At 37.7% G+C, this 23,788-nt stretch overlaps 1 protein-coding gene across 2 annotated transcripts in view; it reads right to left on the minus strand.

The window, feature by feature from the left end:
- Nucleotides 1-2,401: 2,401 nt before the first annotated feature.
- The window catches only part of LIN28B (lin-28 homolog B), a 142,840-nt gene continuing 121,453 nt past the window's right edge, over nucleotides 2,402-23,788 (minus strand). For both annotated transcript variants that reach the window (XM_027551319.1, XM_027551320.1), the window contains one exon: nucleotides 2,402-7,248. In XM_027551319.1, the coding sequence (XP_027407120.1) occupies nucleotides 6,888-7,248 (361 nt within the window). In that variant the 3' untranslated portion in view covers nucleotides 2,402-6,887. The remainder of the gene's footprint in view (nucleotides 7,249-23,788) is intronic.

Below are 23,788 nucleotides of genomic sequence, written 5' to 3' on the forward strand. Positions count from 1 at the left end.
CTGTTCAGTTGCTCAGTCCTATCTGACTATTTTGTGACCCCGTGGACTGCAGCATGCCAGGCCTCCCTGTCCATCACCAACCCCCGGAGTTTACTCAAACTCATGTCCACTGAGTCGGTGATGCCATCCAACCATCTCATCCTTTTATCATCCCCTTCTCCTCCTGCCTTCAATCTGTCAAACCATCAGAGTTTTTTCCAATAAGTCAGCTTTTCACATCAGGTGGCCAAAGTATTGGATCTTCAATTTTAGCATCAGTCCTTCCGATGAATATTCTGGACTGATTTCCTTTCGGATTGACTGGTTTGATCTCCTTGCAGTCCAAGAGACTCTCAGGAGTCTTCTCCAGCACCACAGTTCAAAGGCATCAATTCTTCGGCGAGTGACCCTTATTCCTAGGGTTCGCCCTACTGGGATCCAGACAAAAAAACTCAGGTGTTTATCAAGGCCCATCTCACTCTCTGAGACTTCAGATTCTCTCTCCAGCAAAGATGGCTGAGGAAACGTCCTGTAATTCCCTCAGCCTCCCAGCCAGCAGCTGCACTGGGGACAGGACAAGGATGCTGCCTTAGGCAAGGAAGCTGCCTGAGAGTGAGCACTTCTGAGTTTTTACACCCCAGACATTTCTCTGGCCTCATCCTAGCTGTGACTCTGCCCTCAACTGCTGTGATCTGCTGGGTCTGCAGATTGTCAATGACTTGGAAGGAATCTGTATGAAGATTTTGGGGGCTCCCTTCTTCACAAGCCCTCCTCTCTGGGATTTATCCTCCCATTTTCTGTTGCTCCAGTAGCCCTGCCTTTGTTTCCTCAGCTCAGTGAGACTGCCACCTCTGGTGTGGCCTGCCACCCTGTGTCACCTCCAAGACCTGGAAAGTGACCACAGGGGAAAAGCCTGGGGCAAACGTGCTCACCTCTCATGCTTTTCCCTTTGCAAACTTGGACACCCCTCACATTCCCGGTTGCATCAGTGGCCCTCCCCTACATTCAAAATGTTGCTTTTTAAAATGCTTTGTTTGGGACTTCCCCAGTGTTTCAGTGGCTAAGACTGCCCTCCCAATGCAGGGAGCCGGGTTTGATCTCTGGTCAGGGAAGTAGATCCTACATCCCACAACACTCAGTGCAGCCAAATAAATACTTAAAAAAATACTTCGTTCTACCAAATTCATATCTTTACTGGTTGATTAAACATGCACTGCTTCAACTGGATTCCAACTTTTTGTTTACGCTATTTCTTCTGTCCCAGATTCTTTTTTCACCCTCCCAAACCAAGCCCATCTTCCTGCCCCACTGAATCTCACCTCAAGCCACACCTGCACTTATCAAAAATGTTGATTTTGAACAATTTTTACTGATAAACAATATAAGATGTTAAAGTAGAGTGGCAAACCATATATTATCTAATTTTATATTAAAATACCTGTATGTAATTTATTGAAAAAAAAAGACAATGAAGAATGTTAATGGTTATTTATAGGTGATAAGATTATGAGTTTAAAAGGCTGTCCATATTGGAAATTAATAAAATTTAAATTTAAAATAAAATGCAGGTGATGGGATTATATACCATTTTCTTTCAAAGTTCTCCATATTTTCTGCAGTAAAGTACAGCACTACTTTTGTAACAAAAAGCTACTATTTTCAATAATAATCAATGGAAGTAAACATGTTGTTAATAAGCCTCTCATGAGCATTCATGATCGAGCCCTTCACATCACTCACTGTTGCACGAGGTGAATATACTACACACTGCTGAACTGTACACTTAAAAATGGTTAAGATGATAAATGATGTTATGTTTTTCGCTTTTTACCATAATTAAAAGGTAAAAAAAGTCCAGCAGACCACAGTGGGGGAAAAAGTGAAACATCCACATATAGACTGGAAATGACAATCTGTGTGATGGTGAGGCGGGTCAGTTTATAGAACTCAGCAGTTTTATAAAGTTTGTTGTAGAGTATATCAAATCTACCTTCATAGCTTAGGTATTTGGTACTGGTGTCACAGGTCCCTGACTGTTCTTTTCAAATACTTAAATTCTTGGGAAAAAATTGCAGGAAAATTCTAAAATGGTTTCTCCAAAAGGGTGTGAACACTTTTGCTCCAGGCTACTTTTCCTGACCCCAGAAGTATGTCTTGATTACCAAGCTTGCACAGTCCATGCTGGTTGACAAAGGATGATTCCTAATGAGGACAGGACCCACCTTTTCTCCTTCATTAAGGTGGAATTTATTCGCCATCTGTACTGTCACAGCTAAGTTTTATATTTAAAATCACTGTGACTTGAGGCTGTGTTAAAACTATTTAATTGATACTCATTTTGGTGTAAATACTAAGTAGCCTTTTTACCCATTCATTAAATTTAGCCATCACACAAATCACGAAAACTCTCCAACACTCATCATAAATGCCAACGTTATATGTTTTATTTTTAATCAAGTAATTTCTTTAAACCTCAAAATATCCATAATTGACAGAATAAGACACTAGCCATGAGATGATAATATAAAATCCACGGTCTGCAGAAAGGCAAACAGTACTTGTAGTCCATTGAGATGACTGTACACAAGTGAAACGCCATTCCGACCATCTATTCCTTTTTTGTCCTTTAAAAACATACAGTTCAAGTGTTTTTTATTTTCACTTGTAAACAACATGAGCCAAAATGGACAATGAGGTCATCTAAAGACTACACAGGATAATTGTAAAACACTAGATAAAACACCATATTAAAGTCATATAGAAATCAGTGTTCACTTTGGTCTCTATTGTGGTTAAAGTTGTTAATACCAAAAAAGCAATACATACTAATTAAAGCCAGCTGGTGGTGGGTGCCAGTGGTTGGTAGCTGTAAGTAATTCAAGAGGTAGTCAACACCATCATTTTCAAGCTGGTTAACTCTCACACATGTGAAGCCACAGATATATTCAACGTTGCAATAGTTTCTCACTGTACAGTACTTGACCATAACTTTGCAGCTTTGCTCCAAACAGACAATTTAACAATGATTCAGAGGTCAACCTCTCACTCTAACTGAACTATGACACAGATCACACAACCACCACATCTGCAAGAGGCTGTTGACAGCAATGTAAGACAGAATTTGATGCTTGTAACAAGTTGTTCTTCCCTAAAACAAATAAATCTCATTAAGACATCTAGAAAATTAAAGTCCGTGCAGCTGCACGTGTACACACTTTCCCAAATTTTATAACCAAAGGGGAAATACACATATATATTTTATGATAAACATTTCTTAGAGAAAACAGATAAATTAATTTAAATTATCTTTAAGACTTAATGAGATTTTCCATGTCCTGTATAACTCATCTTACAGTGAAAGTTACAAAGTCTATTAACACTTATGGGCTCCTATTCACAAACTACATACAACTAGCAGTAACTTGGGGCCACATTGGTGCAAAATAAAACTGGGCCAAAAAAAATATATATCGGCAATAGAAACACCTTTGTATTTATTTGTAGATGGACCAATGCTAATAACATGATGTTTCTCGATCTTTTCCCATACATTGCACGCCAAATTTCCAAGTTATAAGCAGGTAAAAATCTTTCTAAATCTTTCAACTGTAAAAATACATCCAAAGGCTTCTAATAAAGACGAAAAATGCAAGTATAAAAATGTTTCTACTATAATCTGCCACGTAGCAATGAATAGCTCACAGGGCTAGGAGACCGGTCGTGCATCTTTTCCTAGGAATTACATTTGTGTTGACGTGGGTGGGGAGAGGTCAAAGGGGAACTATTTCACAGACCTCCTGCCCAACCTATTAGCAACTCCAGTAAACTGATGCTTCACACAGATCCTACCCCTCAGTAGCTAGAAAGGGCATTGCACGTCCACTGTACGTTCACTCCTTGGCAGCCAGTGCTGTTAATTATGTGCCTGGACAACAATGCTGCAATCACTTGGCCTCAGGGCAGCACAGACACAAACGAAGGAGATTGGCATCTTTGATACTTTTGCCCAGCACACATACACTCATACAAGCAACCTCACTTCCTGACTTCTTCCCACTACCGACCTCTGGGCAAAGCAGCTATTTCGAAGATTGACTTGTGTGCTCTGTTTTGCTTCAGTAGAAGAGTCTATGTCTTTAAACACATGGTCACTTGAAGGAAATGCTCCGAGACTTTGCTAACTAGATGCTTCATTATTCACAAGTGTTTGTCAGAAACATGCAGTTATGAATTGCTATCTATACTTTAGATAAAAAGATTCTGTACCAGAGAATTATCAGCCACTGTAAGGCTGGAGCAGCATAAAGGTGTGCTATGCATCAACTATGAGGTAGCCTTTTGCTGTAAACAGAATATTTCACCCATGTAAATGGACACTGTGCTTATGTCAGTGATATTCACATCTGAAAGGAGTGGAGAAAGTCTCCTTGAGTAATTTTCACATGAAATTAAAAAAGGAGAGCTGATAATTGATATTTGGACATTTTGATCTATGTCAAACTCAGAGGTAGTTATTACTAACATCAGTACATAATACTTACATAAAGGTCTAAGTTATTTGGTTTGTTTTGAGTAAGCAGGACTGTAGACTATTCTGTAAAGAAACAACAATTATTATACGGTATGTTCCCTGAGCGAAGTTCTTTGTCCTGAGTATGTTTATGTAATAGTGATAATATTCTTATATAAAAAATAAACCCCAACTTTTCATGAAAGATAGGTTTGGTATGTGCTTAGTTCAGTCTGGTGAGATGCTGAAAAGTGATTTCAAATTGCACCCATAAGGTCCACAGTTATAAAATGTTTCTTTTTTTAAATCGTGATCTCAGCTCTGAACTTTTTATATGTAAACAGGGAATGTCCAATTCTCAAGTCCATAATTTCCTATTTCTAATAAGGTCAAGGAACTTTGGTTTGAATTTTCAAAGTGACTTATTACATTTTGCATTTTTACTGTTAACCTGCTTATTATACCTGCTAAAAATTAAGCAATGCCACTTTGATTTGTCTACATAATTTAAATAAGCTTACACTCCTCACATAAGGCAAGGAAGTACTTTTCTATAGCTATTTATCACATTCAATATCGTCAAAGGTAAGCTTTGCATCACAGCATACTGAGATTTCAGTACATCCCATGGAGACTCTCACAAACACTGTCAACTCAAGCTGAGTTGGGAAGGGCTGGTGGCCCAGCCCCAGGCTCGCTTGCTCTCCTTCCGCGTGGCTTGCTTGCTGAAACGGGGGCAAAACCGTACAAGTCTCCCTCGGCAGGACAAGCTGGGAGGGAGCAGAAACTGTTCAGCAGAACATGTCTCATTTGAATCATGCTATTTTCTGTTTCTGATTATCTGAGCTTACACCAACAGGCTTATACAAGACTCTATTTACTGCCAATGTTAAGCCTTACTACTACTTGGTACCTTCTTGGAGATGTTCCCAAAATTCACCCATAAGATCTAGAACCAGGATGACAGCAAAATGAGTGTTTTTCATGACTGGAAGCTGAAGGGATCAATACTGTGGTTGGCCCCTAGCCATCGACACTACTGTCTCTGTCTCCATCACTGAATGCTCATCCCGAATCTCCCATATTCGTCCCTTCAGTAGCAGTCATGAGGGAATTCTCGTAAGATCAACTGTATTGTATAAAAAACACTTCGCTCTCTGGTAGGAGAGGTTTGGGAACCTTTCTCCCCAGGCTCATCACTCTAGTCGCCTGCCACCAAACATGATGCTTTTTCGTATTATTCAAGGTCATACATCATGGGCAATTGTGAGCATCCACTCAATATTCATTCTCAACCCTGGCATTTTACTGTGCTGTTTTGTGTGTTTGTTTTAGAAACAAGTTAGGTAACTCTCCAGGGGGAATAAAAACAGCCACCAAAAACATACACCCAATGACTGGAGTTTTCCTCCAAGGTCTTCAGTAGTAAACAAGGAGGCCCCTGCTCGAAGTGATGGTTAGAAGGATTGACTTAGTCAAGGGGAGCTGCTGTCGCCACAGTCCCTCAAAAACCTCACAACATGTAAGAGATTACAATGAGCTGGTATCAAAATACCACTGAAAACAATCACATCACTACATTTATACATTGCCCTCCCCCTTCATTTCTCTGAATAGGCATCTAATTTACAATCAAAACATTGGAATTGGAAACACTGAAATATCGGCACAGAGATTACACATTCATTGTCTTTTCTGGTTTGTATCCCAGATTCAAAAAAGCTTAAACGGCAGTCGGAGGCATATGGAGTTAAGGTACTGCCTTGAAAAGGGGTGGGGTGGGGGGATACACTGTACAGATACCAAGAAAAAGAGGCAATCCCAAATTCGGGAGAACTGATGTTTTAAAAACCTTTAGTACCATATGACTGGCAGCTCTGAGATCTGAAGTATATCCTTTGGTTCACATAAAAGGTAACAGTCTTTTTTTTCTCTAATGTAATACAAAGGGAATGGTATTTCAAGAAAAATTCCAAGGGTTATTTTCAAAACCATCTAAAAATGCTTCACTGTGGGCTTTCAATTCTTGCGGGATGTCCAATTCTGTGAGGGAGGGTGTGTGCTTGTATCTCCATACACACATATATAAAGACAAGCCCTCTTTATATATATGTCTACATTATAAAGAAAATTCTCCTACACACACACAGACTCAGGCTCGCTCCCTCTCACACGTGTACATACAGATAACAGCATCTCATTCTCTGAGTCACATAACACATGACACCCTGCTCCAAGGTAATTTGCTTAGAGTGATTTGTCTGTTTAAAAACATTCACAGTTCCTCAACAGTAGTTAAAAATCCCAGGTCAGCTGCTGTATGTGAAATACTGTTCCCCTGAATTTGCATGAGGTAGACTTCCCAACCGGGGAGAGAAAATGATACGTTAAAGAAGGGTTATGTCTTTTTCCTTTTTTGAACGGAAGGCCCCTTTTTGCTTTGTTCTTCCGGTGCTGCAGACGACTTGGTGGAGGAAGCTTCTTGAGGGGACCTGCCTGGCCACTCTGAGAGCTCGGACCTCGCCTCCTGAAATGATGTACAGCTGTGCCCTCCCCCCACCTCCCGAGGGAACGTCGACGTGCACGGCTGGGGCTCCGCTTCCTGTCTTCCCTGAGAACTGGCTGGCGGCTGCACCGCAGTTTTGTGGGGGCAGTTCGCCACCATGTGCGTGATGCTCTGACAGCAATGGCACTTCTTTGGCTGAGGAGGTAGACTACATTCCTTAGCATGATGATCAAGGCCACCACAGTTGTAGCATCTGCAGCAAGAACAATGAAAAACCTCTTAAGTAGGAGCAGGTATATCATAAAATATGTCAGAAATCAAAAATATGCTAAAATATAAGACTGTCAAAGAGATCAGCTGATTTCAGTATGCCTTCTTCACACACACACACACACACAAACCGTGTTGTACTAAACACAAAAATGAAAAACCAGAATCTGAAAGCATGAAAGACTAATCACTTCCACAGATAAATGACTCCTTGATATTTGAGTCAGGTTATTGTAAAGGAAGTTTAGTCCATTAGAGGGCAGCTGGGTTCAACAAAAAACAACCAGCTAGCTTGAACAAAAGTTTAAAAATCCAGCAGTTGACTTAAAATGCAACACCAATTCAATCAGCAAATGGAAAAATTATAGAGCAAATTAAATTTTATGAGTCTAACAGTTCTTCGGTTGTTAATTATTTTGGCTATAGAAACTGGTTGAACTGGAGGAATTTTTTTCGTTTTGCACAGATGAGTGCAGCGAAATTTGATAAATAAAAAGTCAGACATCTATGGTGAATATCTGGGAAATTATCAAGTAATATTAGAGCAAAATAAAAAGTGTCTGATTCAGAAGAATGCTATTCAGAATTCAGAAATAGCATTCAGAAATGCTATTCAGAAGAATGCTCACGTAGGTTTCTAGATAGAAACCTATGTGAGATTAATAAAGGTTGATGCTAGTTCAGGAACGGGAAAAACTTTCTTTCTGTAAGAAATTAAGTTTTCCTTCAGGATAAATTCTAAATTGAGATAAATATAAATCCATCTTTAATTAATAAATGAATGCACACTGGGGGCACAGCTTGTACTATGTTTGAAATTTTGACTAAGATTCTAAAAGCTGAGAAGTTATTTGGAAGATATATTTCAATCAGATTTTCTTTTAAAATTTCATATTAAAAACAATAAAACATCAAGAGAAAATGTATTTTTATATTTGTGAAGGTTTTTAATCTACCTAGTTATGTAATACAAAATTTGTCTACAAATGAAATGTTTTAAGGGTTTTTCTATCCTAAATTTATTTTCCAAATACATTTATGATTTCATTAATTCTCATCATGAAATACACACAATAGGTCATTTTACAAAATCAAAGCAAAATAGGTGGTAACTGGGAATCAGCTTAAGATCATGACAAACGAGTTAGTTGTAATTAACTAGCCAGCTAGTGTGTGTGAGACTAGAAAGTTAGTAACTTATATTGCCAAGTATTTCCAAAACAAGCTACTATTAACCTACTGGGAGGTATACATAGGATTGTTGTTATTGTAACTGTTCAGTCGGTAAGTCATGTCTGACTCTTTAGGACCCCATGGACTATATATATAGCTCATCAGGCTCCTCTCTCTATGCCATTTCCCAGGCAAGAATACTGGAGCTGGTATGCCATTTCCTTCCCCAGGGGATCTTCTCAACCCAAGGATTGAACACACATCTCATGCATTGGCAGGCAGATTCTTTAGCACTGAGCCACTTGGGACACCTGTTAATTAACTAGATGGGAGGAATTCTTTCAAAACACACACATATATATATCAAATCATCACAATGTACACTTTAAAAATCTTATAGTTTTACTTGTTGACTACACTTCAATAAACTGAGGTGGGGATGGGGCTTAGAATGTTTCCCTTAAAGGACTTTATGCCACCTTAACATTTTTTCTCTTCTCTCTTAGTTTATATAACTTTGCTAATTCACTGGGATAGAAACTCATTTGAGACAAAGGTCAGGAAACTTCTACTCGTTTTTAGCTCTACTATTCACCAACTCTCCATCTCACTTGCAAGACGGTGCTAGGACTCGACATCTCTTGATTCTCTTTCAACTTTATCTATGATCTTGGTGTCTCTCTACTTTCATAATGTGCAACTCAGTCTGATTTTAAGACTTTCTCCAAGAAATATCTGCCAGCCTGGTAGTGGGCAATGGGAGGGAGAGAGGATCCAAATTTATCTAGAGTTGGAATTGGGACGGTGGATGGTGGGAAGCGAAAAAAGGATGAGGGAGACTAGTTTGTTCATAAAAGCATTATTGAAATAAGCCAGTCCAAGCTGGGAAGAGAGACTCCTGAGACCAGAAGCATCAATAGTCTTGAACTTCTCTAATTTCATTACCATATCAATTATATAATCTCAATTCCAAGAATCTCTGGAATTGAGATTATATCATAATTATCAATTATTAGTAATGAAATTATATAATAATTATCACTCAATTGCCCCATGCAATCCTAGTGCATCCAAAGCTGTTGGCAGAGAAAATCTGTTTAAAATTATTCTATTCTACCTCCTGAATAATATATTAGTTACACAATTAAACAATTTTCTGATACTTGGCAAATAACCATATTGAATTTAAGGCTTTCATAGAAAAAAATAAGAAAATTTAAAAATGATGTGATCATCTAGAGGGACGATAAAATAATGAAATAAATAATGGCTATTTCATCATCCTTGTTATTGCACTGCCCAAGCTATTGTCTTATCTTTCCAGAAGGTATAAAAGACATCAGGAGACAGGACTTTTGTTCTTTTTTTCTAACTCTTATTGAACACAGTTAAGAATTCAAAAATTTTTGTTTTCTGCATAAGAGCAAAGAGAAAAAAACTGACATTTTGCAATTGTTAGATGGAAAAAAAATACAAATACAAAAAGACAGTAATACTCCAGACTCTAATGATGATGATGAAATTAATCATGTAGGCTAAATCTCAGATTATGAGTCTTCACATACTATATCCTAGAAATATATTTTATCAAACTCAAGAATCGATGAGTGAATAATATATGTCTATGGACAAAAAGGAAATTTATTCCTTAATTCTTCAGGGAGGATGTCATCAAGCAATATTTTTTGATGATACATGTTTGCTAAAAGGACATACAACAGTATTCTTTCGCCTTTTATCAAGTTTGTGCTAGGGAATTTACTTGACATGGTTCATACGTGGAAAAATGCTGAGGCATTTACTGAAAGGAGATAAGTAGCACAGAAATGAAAACTCTCACTGAACTGATCATTCTAATCATATTTAGGAATATATTTTTTATCTTCTAAAATAAGTAATAGAGTTTTTTTTTAACATAGCAAAAACTAGGATAACGAACACCGTGCTTCTCCATTTATCAATATTATCTTGTAAATTTTAGAATAATGTGATTACAAGATGGGCTTTTATTTTTTTCAGTAATTAACAAATACTTATGTCAGGGAAGAACAGTATCATATCTTCAAAAATTAAAGGGGAAAAAATCATTTTAGAATTAAATTATTTATTATTATACTTTAATAAATTAATGAAATATTACAAAGCAGATTCAATACTGTTTTGGTGGTATTTCTCAGAGATAATGCAAAATTAAACAATAAAAGTTACTCATTAATGCTTCAAATTCAGGGTCCCAAAATATATAGTCTAAAATGGCATCTTTGAGAAGTATAAGCCTATTACTTATAATAATGCTTTTCCACATACTTCTCTCCTATAAGTGCAAAGTGAATTCTTAAATTTGCCCATCTATAAAATACCTCCTTTTGAATTAAACTCACTTCCTTGAGGATAACACCCACTTAGGAGCTCATTTCTGAAGAGAGAGAAAATAGGTTAAAGGCTGAGTAATAGAGCTGCTCTCCCACAGACACATCAATTTCATCAGTCATTGTGGAATGCACACTGTTCTCCAATTCAGGGAGCCACTTGCTCGCTCATTTACCAAGGGCCTCATGTCAGGATTTCATTTTTTTTCAAATGGGGTCTTCCATTATATTCCATATGTACATTTACCACTACATTTACTTGGGTTCTGAAAGTTACTTTTAAGAACACTGCATCATTTTGGTTTCCTTGCATTTTGATCTGCATAGTTAATTCACTCCCTTAGCTTTTCAGATTCGTTCTATGATTAGGCCAGACTGCCTTCCATGATGAAAAGACATTCAGTATATACGTGCTTAGCTTTAAAGGGGAGGAGTGGTATGTATTCTCTTTTTCTATTTAATCATTCAATGCCAATCACTATTTCTAAGAGTGCAGATCACACCCCATTAGGAAACCACTTCCTTCCCTAGAGACTGACACCAAAATGGAACAGCTCACAAATAATATCACACCATATTCTCTATACAAAGCTCTGCATGGTACTAGTCTCTTTTGTTCACTCTCACAACCCCTCCAAATCAGTTTAATTTGAATGAATTTTATGTTATGATGTGAGCATTAAAACAAGTCCCAAAAGTGATTTTAAAAAATGAGGAGTGACACTACATAGACAGAAATCCAGTTTTGTCTAAAAATGTAACGGAAAAAAAAATACAATGTAGGTGCTTCTAAATATTTGAAAGTCTTAATAAGAAGATATACAGAAACTTATATTCTGAGAGCTAAGAGGGAGGCATTAAAGATAATGATACAGGCACTTCCCTAGTGATCCAGTGGCTAAGATTCCACGTTCCCAGTGCAGCAGGTCCGGGTTCGATACCTGGTCAGGGAACTAGATCCCACATGCAGCAACTGAAGATCCCGTGTGCTACAACTAAGACCAGGTGCAGCCAAATAAATGAATATTAAGAGAAAAAGAAGATAAAGACACAGTGATCTGTAGGCTTCTAAAGAGGAAGGAAATGTTGAGAGAACATAAGTAAGGCAGTCTCAGTGAAAGAGAACAAAGTGGGAAAGTGCAGACAATAGGGCAGGAAGGAGGGATAAATACAGGAAAGGAGTACATAAAAATCCCTGGAAAAGAGAGATGAAAGAAAAGATCAATCAAATTTCAAAATGGAAATCCAGAGGGGTAAAGAAAAGTCAGGAAATGTGGTTCATCAACGTTTTCTAACTCTCCTCTTGGTATTTGGGGGGGTTCTATGGAGTGAATAAGCTATACCCAGTTGTGAACTTAGGTTGGTGGGAAACTTTCAGACAAAATGGGGTCTTCTGGCCTACGAATCTGTCTCTCTTACCCTTAGAAGGTAAAGGGGTGTCACAACAAGGCTGAACATACTGTTAAAAGAGAGTTAAAATGATAATTATAGGAATACTGAAGTTCGATTTATTAAGAGCTTACTACATTCCAGACACTGTGCAAAAGGTTTTGAATATGTAAAATAAAATTGAATTCTCCCCTGAACCCTATGAAGTAGGTACTACAATATCAACAGTGTATCAGGCCCTGATGGTTCAGTGATAAAGAAGTGGCCTGCCAATACAGAAGACATGGGTGTGATCCCTGGTCTGGGAGGATCCCACGTGACACAGAGCAGCGGGACCCATGCGCCACAACTGTTGAGTCTGTGCTCTGGAGCCTGGGAGCTGCGACTACTGAGCCCACACGCCACAAGCGAAGTCTGTGCGCTCCAGAGCCCACACTCCACAACAAAAGAAGCCTGAGCACCACAACTAGAGAGAAGCCAATGTAGCAGTGAAGACCCAGCACAGCCAAAAATAAATAAAGGAATAAAAATTACTTTAAAAACTCACAGCTTACTGCTCTTTATTAAAAAAGCAAAACAGTGTATTGATGAGAAAATGAAGTCTCGGAGAGTATACAGAGAAGGAAATTTTACCTGAAAATAATACATTACACTTGTATTTTCATTATATAAAAGCATTATACCCAACAATATTGATGTAAATGTTATCACATGTAATCTAAAAAATACAGGGTCCTCAATTTAAAACATCAACAAACACACGGATTTGAAGCTGATTTTTCTTGAGACTTGGTTATTGTTCTGTCACTGTGCTGTGGGGAAGTGAGCTTCTCTTTCCATCTGTAAAATGAAAAGCAGCAACTAATCCAGGCCAGACTTTTGACTGCCAATGCCCAGTTTTTTTTCCTACTCCTCTTGTACTTTCTACTCCTCTTCTACTGTCCAAAGTTTTTGTCTAAAAAAAAAAAAATCAGTAAATAATTTTTCTGTTCTTCTTAATCATATGTTTAAGACCCTAAGTTGGAACTTCAGGTTAATAAGCTATACTCAGAGCTATTAAAGTAACTCAAAGAAATTCCAGCCAAAATAAAGAAAATGAATTCCAATCACTGTAGTTGGAACTGCAGTTTCCATGCGGTAGTTGCCACTGTAGTGCCCATGCGATCACACTGTGATGTAAACAATGTATTCAGGCCGTGAAGTACAAACTGCAATGAGATTCTACTGGCTGACGCAAATATAAATTGCTCTTGGAGGAAAATGTGATAGCATAATTCAAAATATTAATATGTGTCCTCTCTGAGCCAGCAACTCTAACTCCAGGAATTTGCCCTACAGGAATATTCACTGATAAGCACAATGATCTAGATACTAAAATATTAACTACAGTGTTGTCCATACTGGTAAAAAAATTGAAAAATTAAAATGATAATATCACCAACAAGAATAAATGTTTATAGTCAAAACCAGGTAGTCTGGTTACAGGATCTTTGCTCTGTAACGGTGAGCTAGATATGTGAAAATGGGAAAGAAATTAAAGCCCATAAACTGAGAAACACTCTACAGATATTAAAAGGAATGAAGTAAAAGAATATTTTAAAAATAAGGTAGATCTCTATGTATTGACATGGAAAGATCTCCAAGATAAATTAAGTGGAAAAAGCAAAACACATAATAATATATAAAAGAAGGTATGATCTCCTTTATGTTTCAAAAACACTATATACAAGTAACTGTATGCATTTCTATTATTGTATTTTTTCCACTTCAAGTACAGTATTCTGTTGTTGTTGTTCACTGTTATGTTCCCAGTACCTGGAATAACGTCTGACACAGAGACATACTCAAATATTTTTCTTAAAGTATAATAAAGGAGTAAATGTTGAATGAATGATTTCTGAACCACTGTCACCAAGCACCTCCTAAAAATCTTTGTGTTCTGTTTGCTATTGTCTTATTCTTCTCTTATTAAACATGAAATGTAAAGATAGTTTATCATCTCCACAATAAAACAAAAACTATTTTTTACCAAAAAAAAAACAAACAAAAACAAGTAAGTGTATGCATTTTTAGATGCACAGAAAACCACTGAAAGTGGTTACATCTGGAGAGAGTAGATGTAAGGTGAAGGGGAAGTTTCATATAAGAATTCCATAAGTTCTTTATAGTTTCTTTTTAAAATAACCAGAAAATTTATAATTATTTGTACAATTGAAAAAGAAAAAAGAGCAATTCTAAAGCTGCATTTCCATTTTATAATTTGACCATTATTATTATCAGTCATCTAACAGTTTACTTGCACATGAGCAATTCTAGGACCACCTTGGAAGCTTTTTAAAAAATACCTATGCCTGAGTCCTATTGCAGACCACTAATCAGAATCTTTGAGGGCACACCCCAGGCATCAATACTTTTTAAAAAACTTCCCTGTTGATAGTGAGCAGCTACTTGAGAACCACCACTATATACAAAACAGAGTTTACCACTGACAACTTTAACCAAGAGATCACCTCGTGATCCCAACCACAAGAAATGTAGTTCAAAACTGAATACCAAATATTCCCCAAACACTGTTTCAACAGTTCACTGATGCCTGGAAAGGAAGAAGGCAGAAAGGAGGAGGGGAGAGAGGAAAAAGATTATGTATGGATCTTGTTTCTTTACTATGAACTAAAAATGATTCCCTGAAACTTCTGATTCTAACAGCACAGAAACCTACATCTTTTTATCATCACTGTGTGTGTCAATTGCTCAGTCGTATCCAACTCTGCAACCCCACGGACTGTAGCCCACCAGGCTCCCTGCTGTCCCTGGAATTCTCCTGGGAAGAATTCTGGAGTGGGTGGCCATTTTCTTCTCCACAGGATCTTCCCAATCCAGGGATCAAACCTGGGTCTTCTGCATTGCAGGCAGATTCTTTATCATCTGAGCCACCAGGGATGTCTCCTGCTTATTTTGGTAGGAAAAGACTACAAAAATCTATGGAGTCTAGGTTCCAAAGTAGTTTCTCTGTTTCTGACGCCATTACTCAATTCTTAGTTCATCCTTATGTGTTAAATGTGTATGCACACATATCATCAAAACAGGTGATAACTTACAGCCATTGAATCAACTGCTCCTTTCTCTAAATTTCACTATTATCACCAATTAATATTTATTGACTTCTCATAATAATTCTTTTAATTCTCCATTTCTGTTGCCTCCATCTATAAATATTCTCAAAACCATATAAACTTGTTTCCTGTAGATATATTCCTATATTTCTAATGGCCAAATATTTCTAATGGCCAAATTCTGTTGGATATTAAATACAAAATTAATATAAACATAAAAAAAAGATCTCTGGTTTTATAAAGTATGTTACCCATGGAATTTTTAAAACCTCTAAAATTTAAACTACATTTCATCTAAAAGACTGCCACTGATAAAATTACTCCTGCCTACTCTGTTTTTTTTTTAAACTTAGAGATAAATAAAATGTATAATAGATTGTTGTTCAGTCACTAACTTGTGTCTGACTCTTTGTGACCCCATGGACTGCAGCACACTAGGCTTCATTGTCCTTCACCATCTCCCAGTTTGCTCAAACTCATGTCCAATGAATTGGTGATGCTGTCTAATCATCTCATTCTCTGCTGCCCTCTTCTCCTTTTGATGTCAATCTTTCCCAGCATCAGGGTCTTTCCCAATGAGTTGGCTCTTTGGATCAGGTGGCCAAAGTACTGAGGCTTCAACTTCAGGATCAGTCCTTCCAATGAATATTGAGGGTTGATTTCCTTTAAGATTGACTGGTTAGATCTCCTTGTAGTCCAAGGGACCCTCAAGAGTCTTTTCCAGCACCACAATTAGAAAGTATCAATTCTTCATTGCTCAGCCTTCTTTACGATCCAACTCTCACATCTGTACATGACTACTGGAAAAATCATAGCTTTGACTAGATGGACCTTTGTCGGCAAAGTGATGTCTCTGCTTTTTAATATGCTGTCTAGGTTTGTCATAGCTTTCCTTCCAAGGAGCAAACATCTTTTAATTTCATGGCTGCAGTCTCTGTGCACAGTGATTTTGGAGTCCAAGAAAATATAGTCTGTCACTGTTTCCATTGTTTCCCCATCTATTTGCCATGAAGTGATGGGACCAGATGCCATTATCTTAGTTTTCTGAATGTTGAGCTTTAAGCCAGCTTTTTCACTCTCCTCTTTCACCTTCATCAAGAGGCTTTTTGGTTCCTCTTCACCTTCTGCCATAGAGTGGTATCATCTGCATATTTGAGGTTATTGCTATTTCTCCCGGCAATCCTGATTCCAGCTTGTGATTCATCCAGCCTGGCATTTCACATGATGTACTCTGCATGTAAGTTAAATAAACATGGTGACAACATACAGCCTTATCATACTCCTTTCCTGATTTTGAACCAGTCAATCGTTCCATGTCCGGTTCTAATTGTTGCTTCTTTACCTGCTTACAGGTTAGACCACCCTAAGGATTGGTTTTCAATGCTATTTTTAAAAAGCTAACTGAGTCTAACCGCCATTCAATTCTTTCTGGTGAATAAATGCTAGATGTTTGGATGGCTCTGTATGGCTTAGTGTTAGCATGGGTCAGTCTTATGAAGACAAAACTAACGTGAACTCTAAACCCTAAAACTACTGGCAGAGGAAATGCATATGCCTCTTCCAAACCTCAGTATCCAGACCATTTGCTAAAGCTGAGTTCTAAGGGTACTTTTTACTTATCAACTGCTTTGCAGTCATGGAATTAAAAGACGCTTACTCCTTGGAAGGAAAGTTATGACCAACCTAGATAGCATGTTCAAAAGCAGAGACATTACTTTGCCAACAAAGGTCCGTCTAGACAAGGCTATGGTTTTTCCAGTGGTCACGTATGGATGTGATAGTTGGACTGTGAGGTAAGCTGAGCGCCGAAGAATTGATGCTTTTGAACTGTGGTGTTGGAGAAGACTCTTGAGAGTCCCTTGGACTGCAAGGAGATCCAACCAGTCCATTCTGAAGGAGATCAGCCCTGGGATTTCTTTGGAAGGAATGATGCTAAAGCTGAAACTCCGATACTTTGGCCACCTCATGCGAAGAGCTGATTCATTGGAAAAGACTCTGATGCTGAGAGGGATTGGGGGCAGGAGGAGAAGGGGACGACAGAGGATGAGATGGCTGGATGGCATCACCGACTCAATGGACATGAATTTGGGTGAACTCTGGGAGTTGGTGATGGACAGGGAGGCCTGGCATGCTGTGATTCATGGGGTCACAAAGAGTCGGACACGACTGAGCGACTGAACTGAACTGCACCTCTTTTTACCACCTGATTCTACAATGTGCACTTACCTAAGATACCTTGCCTGTCAGTGGATTCAATTGTTTACAATACCCAAGCAATCACTTTCATAAATATATATGAAAAATAGAAAAAAAAAACCCAAACACTTAAGAATATCTACGAGTATGACTTCATACTAGATACTAATGAAATGTATGTGAATAGTTAGCTAAATGGTAATATATACGTGTGTGTGTGTGTGTGTAAAATCTTGTTTGATGTCTTCGCCTGCCTGCTTTTTGGATTGCTTATGTTTATTAGTTTTTGGACACTCTCTCTGATTAATGCCATGGTCTGTCATCTGTATCATAACACCAGCTAAAAATGTACTGCAGTATCTTGACAACCAGCTAAAATATAGTAATAGCTCTATTCGCAAACCTTTCATCATCTTATAAAAACAAAAAGATAAGATGGAAAATGTGTGGGACAGACATGTGATGAATGATGGTGCAGGGTCAAGAGAAGTAGGGACAGAACATACAGCAGATTTTAAAGAGTCGAGGACATGAAAGGGGAGAGAAAAACCACTGGAAAAATTGGAGCAAAGGGAGCCTTTTTCATGTAAGGGCCCTTCCATCACTTATAAGTATAAGCCAGGCATTTTTGTATTTCATTCCATTATGTTTAAAAGTACTTGGAAGTCATGCAGCAATTCCATGGAACAATAATTGTTTGTTGAGAATTGGCTACTTTGTACCATAACTTGAGAGGGAGCATTATAATGAATTCTAGGTCATAAGTTAAATCTGTATTTGGAATAGAAATGTTATCTCTCTTTTAGGTGGCAAACAACATGCCGCATAGGTAATCTCTTCTGGCTAATGGAAAAGCTGAAAAAACAAGGAGAAAGATAGACTCAAACACAGATAACTTAATGCTTTCCAATTTCTGGGGAAGTCAAAACAGTCCGTTATACAACAGGACCCAATCTCACATGCAGTGGGCACTCTGACAGCACAGCTTGCATGATCCCATCACAACTAAGAAGTGTCCAGGTCAGGACAACACGCAGACACACACACACACACAAGGCACTGTATTTTTGAAGTGGCAGAGTTGCAACTATCCAAACTGCTGGTTTAAATTCGTTTTAGTTGGAACCAAGGTCAATTTATCTACCATTTTTGGTCACACCGAACTTTAGGTATAAAGTGTTTTTAAAAGGTTAGTGCAGGTAGTAAAGTGAAAGCAAGACATTCAATATTTTTCTATCTTGAGGTGGTTAAAATTAGGTATTTACTTTGATGAAAGAATCAGATTATAGTAATCTGATTACAGCAATGTGAAAATGTTGGTTCATTTATCTATTACAGCAGTCCTGCTGAAAACTTAAAACCCCAGTGCTGCCTGCTTTCCACCAGACCATTTCACATTCACCAGTGTCAGAGGTGTGACACCTGCTGTAAATAAACACTGGTTTGCCCTGAAGAAAGACAATTCCACCACTGCTTTTATGTCAACTTTTATAAATTTTGGGTTTTTTTTTTTTTTTTTTGCTCATTGCATGATTTCTTTTAGGCACTGGCTAAATACTAGCTTTATTTTTATGGTTGCCATATTTCACAAATCATTCTAAAGTGGTATCTTTCTCTTATGTGTACACTGAATTTTTTATTAAACATTTGGTCCAAAGCACAAGAAATTTAAGAGGAATTTCATTATGATTACTTGATAGGTGAAATAATAATTTGTTATCTAGAGAAGTAGATATAAATATCAAAACAATTTATGAGATGATTTAAACACATAATAAAAATACTTAAAGATTAAAACACCTTAGGTATTCAAACAGGGACTGTAAAATTAAAAAGTGACTAGCTCCTATTTTGTCACACACACCTTCTCAGTTAAAGCATAAAAGGAAGAGACAGCATGAGAAATTTCAAAGGAAAGAATGATGTATAGAGGTCAAGAATCAATTTTAGTGGCATGACTGATGAACTGCACAGAATAAGGTTAGATAACAGTTTCAGATTTATGCTGGTTATTTGCAAGCTGGAAGCAAAAAAGAGGGATGGATTAAGATGCAATCCTACTTTTAGCCAACTGAGGTATTGTTGTTGTTTTATTTAGCCAAACTGACTATTTAAAGCTTTGAAGTTACCACGGCTTAATTACCTTTGTGCCAATAATAATGTTGGTAGTGTTTGAGTTTCTATGAAGATAGTGTTAAAACAACTCCCTATTACTCAATCAATATTTTTCATGTTAACACTGAATTGTTGCTATATTCTTGAATTAATAAGAACTACTTGTAAGCTTTCCATATTGACAATGTTTATACGAGTCACATTAAAATATGTTTTTAAAGGACCTATTGCCCTAGAGCAAGTTGCTTGGTGTGATCTACCCAAAATGTCATTCTCAGGATTAATTCATGTGAAAGATGCAAAAGAAGATTGTGCCAAATCATCTTCCATCACTACAGCTACTCAAGAATCAGAAGGAGTTAAAAACTATCCTGCTGAAATCACCAAAGAAAGGTTTCTACTGATCAATAAGTTTGATCTCCTCCTGTTCCAGCACCAGCTACTGCTGAGGAAAATAATGAAGTACAGATGAGATGTAAATGACCTCTGTCCACTTCTCCCTCCAGCCCAATTGGTCTTCCTGTGACTGGCTATATAATATTGCACTTTGTCAAGAATCAGCAGTTCTTATATCGTTTACCATGTCGGTATGTAGGTAAGTGCAAACTGAACAAAGAAAATCGCTACTATGTTCAGACAACCTTCATAAACTGTGATATTATCCCCTCTCTGTGTAGGTCTCATTATGAAAATTAAAGCTTAAAATCATGTAGGGCTTCCCTAGTAGCTCAGCTGGTAAAGAATCCACCTGTAATGTAGGAGATCCCAGTTTGATTCCTGGGTTGGGAAGATCCGCTGGAGAGGGGATAGGCTACCCACTCCAGTATTCTGGCCTGGAGTAGTCCATGGGGTTGCAAAGAGTTGGACATGACTGAGCAACCTAGCTACTTCTTGTTTTCCTCCTTACTGGTTGCTGCTGCCCTTCATGTCATCCCACCTTTTTATATGACTAAAGATTGATGGCCAAGCTGCTAAAGTATTCTTACAGATCTTCACTGATCCCTTAAGAAATTTTGATTCCCTATTTGAACATTTTAAGGCTGTGATTCTGTGAGTACACAGCCACTATAACAAAAAGAGACAACTGAGGAGCAAAGGATGGAGGTAAAATATGCAGTATGAGAAGGGCAGGTAGCTCCATGGACACAGCTAAGCCAGGACTGCTTACCCACAACCAGATACTTTTTTTAAAAAAATATTATTTATATTTATTTGGCTGCACTGGGTCTCAGGCATGGCATGTGGGATCTTTAGTTGCACCATGTGAACTCTTAGTTGCAGCATGTGGGATTTAGTTCCCAGACCAAGGATCGAACCCGGAGACTTAAGTCACTGGACGACTAGGAACATCCCCCAATACTCTTAGTAAGTAAAAACCATTAGGACTAGATTCTGTCCATTAACAAATTTACGTTTGCAAATTCTATAAGCCAAACTATGGCTTGCCTTGGAAACAATTCCTTTAACATTTGAATGGTAAGAGTTTTCATCTCCTTTGGTCATCCTTTAAATTTGGATGATAAAGTTTACACGAAGAATCTTGTTTATCTTCTCAGTGGGACAAAAGAAATAAAGCCACTGAAGAATTTTTCTATGTGTCTCTAACAAAAAACTCTTTTTTTTTTTTCACTGTGCCACACAGCTTACAGGATTTCAGTTCCCCAACTTGGCAATGAAACTGGGTCACAGCAGTAAAAGTCCAGAATCCTAACAACAAGGACATCAGGGAATTCCCTAACAAAAAAATTCTTGAAAAATATCCTGGTAGAAGTGGTAAAAGGAGGTGACCTTCTTTGGATAATACTTGATCTTTTCACTATAAAAATGTATGTATTTCAGAGAACAATAAACACTGAAAAATATGATAGATGCAAGTGGCAAAGTGCTATTTATCACACTGAGTGTGAAGTTCTCTTTATATGTTTTATTTTTATAATTAATTTAATATGTGTGTGCTTAATCGCTTCAGTCATGTTTGACTCTTTGCAACCCCATGGACTGTAGCCCACCAGGCTCCTTGCCCATGGGATTTTCCAGGCAAGAATACTGGAGTGGATAGCCATCCCCTCCTCCAGGGGATCTTCCCAACCCGGGGATAGAACCCCCACCTGCCTGCGTCTCCTGCATTGCAGGCAGATTCTTTCTTTGCCCACTGAGCTACCTGGGATGCCTGAATACAACATATGTGTAAGGAAAAAGTAGTGCTTCACTGGAAAACTGCATTGTCTAGACCCAGCACTCACAATTATGGATTATCTGATTCTGATTCTATGAGAGTTATCTTACAGCTCTTTAAATTGCCGATAACTGCAAAGTTATTCTTGCCCACACAGCAGCAAATTCTGCCCTGTCAGGTTCAATTAACTTTCCTTTCCCATGTGGAAAAAGCTAGTGCTGCCTTTATTTGCATGCTAATCTCAATATTTCTCATCTACATGTGTCTGTTCTTTGGATTCTCCTTTGAAAGTTTGTAACATCTGCTTGTTTCCTTCATTTGACTTTAAAAAATATCTTTTATCACTTGCTTATTTTATATCTGTATGAAAGTCATGATGTCATCTTTTTTGAAAACTATCCTGTAATTCTCATACAGTAAATCTATATAGAAGCCACTTCATGAGATGCAAAGATCATTATGACATCCTGATGACATTTTTTAAGCACACAGAATCTAGAAAAGAGATCAGATGCATAAATGCACAGCTAACTTTAACCCTCAGGTTTTTTGTGTTGTTGTTATTGTTTTGGTTGGGCTAAATCTTCACTGCTGTGCAAGGGCTTTCTCTACTTGCAGGGAGTGGGGGCTCTTCTTCGTTGTGGCACACGGCATAGTTGCTCCACAGCATGTGACATCTTCCTGGACCAGGGACTGAACCTGTGTCCCCTGTCCTGGCAGGCAGATTCTTATCCACTGCACCACCAGGGAAGTCCTAACACTCAGGGTTAATGGACCGAATTTAAGTTTTTGTGTTTCTCTTCAGGAATGTTATTTTTCCTACACCTTGAAACATTTTGCTCTTTCATAATCCTGAGAAGTATATCCAACTATTGTAAGGAGTTGAAAAAAATAAGAAAATTTCAATTTTTCCAGAGAAGATATACAAACAGCCAACAGGTACAAGATGCTCAACATCATTAATCAGGGAAAGCAAATTAATATCACAATGAGTTTATCACCTTACACCTGTTAGAACGGCTGTCATCAAAAAGACAAGGGATTAACAAATGTAGATGAAGATGTGAAACAAATCAAGTCTGGGCACTGTTGGTGGGAATGTAAACTGGTGCAGCTATTATGGAAAACAGCATGGAGATGCTTCAAAAAAATTACAAATACAACTACCATAGGATCCAGCAATTCCACTCTGGGTACAGACCTAAGGGAAATGAAATCCTTACCTTGAAAAGATATCCCACTCTAGCATTATTTACAATAGCTAAGACATAGAAACAACCTAAGCATTCACTGACGGATGAATGGATAAAGAAATGTGGTATTTTTATACACACAATGGAATATTATTTATAGCCATAAGAAAGACAGATCCTGCCGTTTGCAAAAACATGAATGAACCTCAAAGGGATTACACTAAATGTAATAAATCGGACATTGAAAGACAAGTACTTACGTGGAACCTAAAAAAAAATTGTCAAACTCATAGAAAGAAAATTGGTTGCCAGGTGTTGGATGGTGGGAGAAATAGGGAGAGGTGGGTAAAAGGATACAAACTCTCAGCTATAAGTTCTGAAGATCTAATGTATAACATGGTAACTACAAATCATAATGCTGTATTGTATACCTGAAAAATGCCAAGAGAGTAGAACTTAAATGTTCTTACAAGAAAAAAAAAATAAGATAAATATGTGAGGTGATGGACATGTTAATTAACTAGATGGGAAGAATTCTTTAGTAATGTATACATATATCAAATGATCACATCGTACATTTTAAAAATCTTACAATTTAACTTAACTACACTTTAATAAAGCTAGGGTGGGGAGAAGACTTAGAATGTTTCCTTTTCAGGACTTCATGCCACTTAATACTTTTTCTCTTCTCTTTTATTTTATATAACTTTCCTATTCTCAATTCACTGTGCTGGAAACTCACTGAGACAAATATCAGGAGACTTCCACTTTTGTTTTTAGCTCTACTATGAACTAACTC

The sequence above is a fragment of the Bos indicus x Bos taurus genome, chromosome 9 (assembly GCF_003369695.1).
Source record: "Bos indicus x Bos taurus breed Angus x Brahman F1 hybrid chromosome 9, Bos_hybrid_MaternalHap_v2.0, whole genome shotgun sequence".
NCBI classification, from domain to species: Eukaryota; Metazoa; Chordata; class Mammalia; order Artiodactyla; family Bovidae; genus Bos; species Bos indicus x Bos taurus.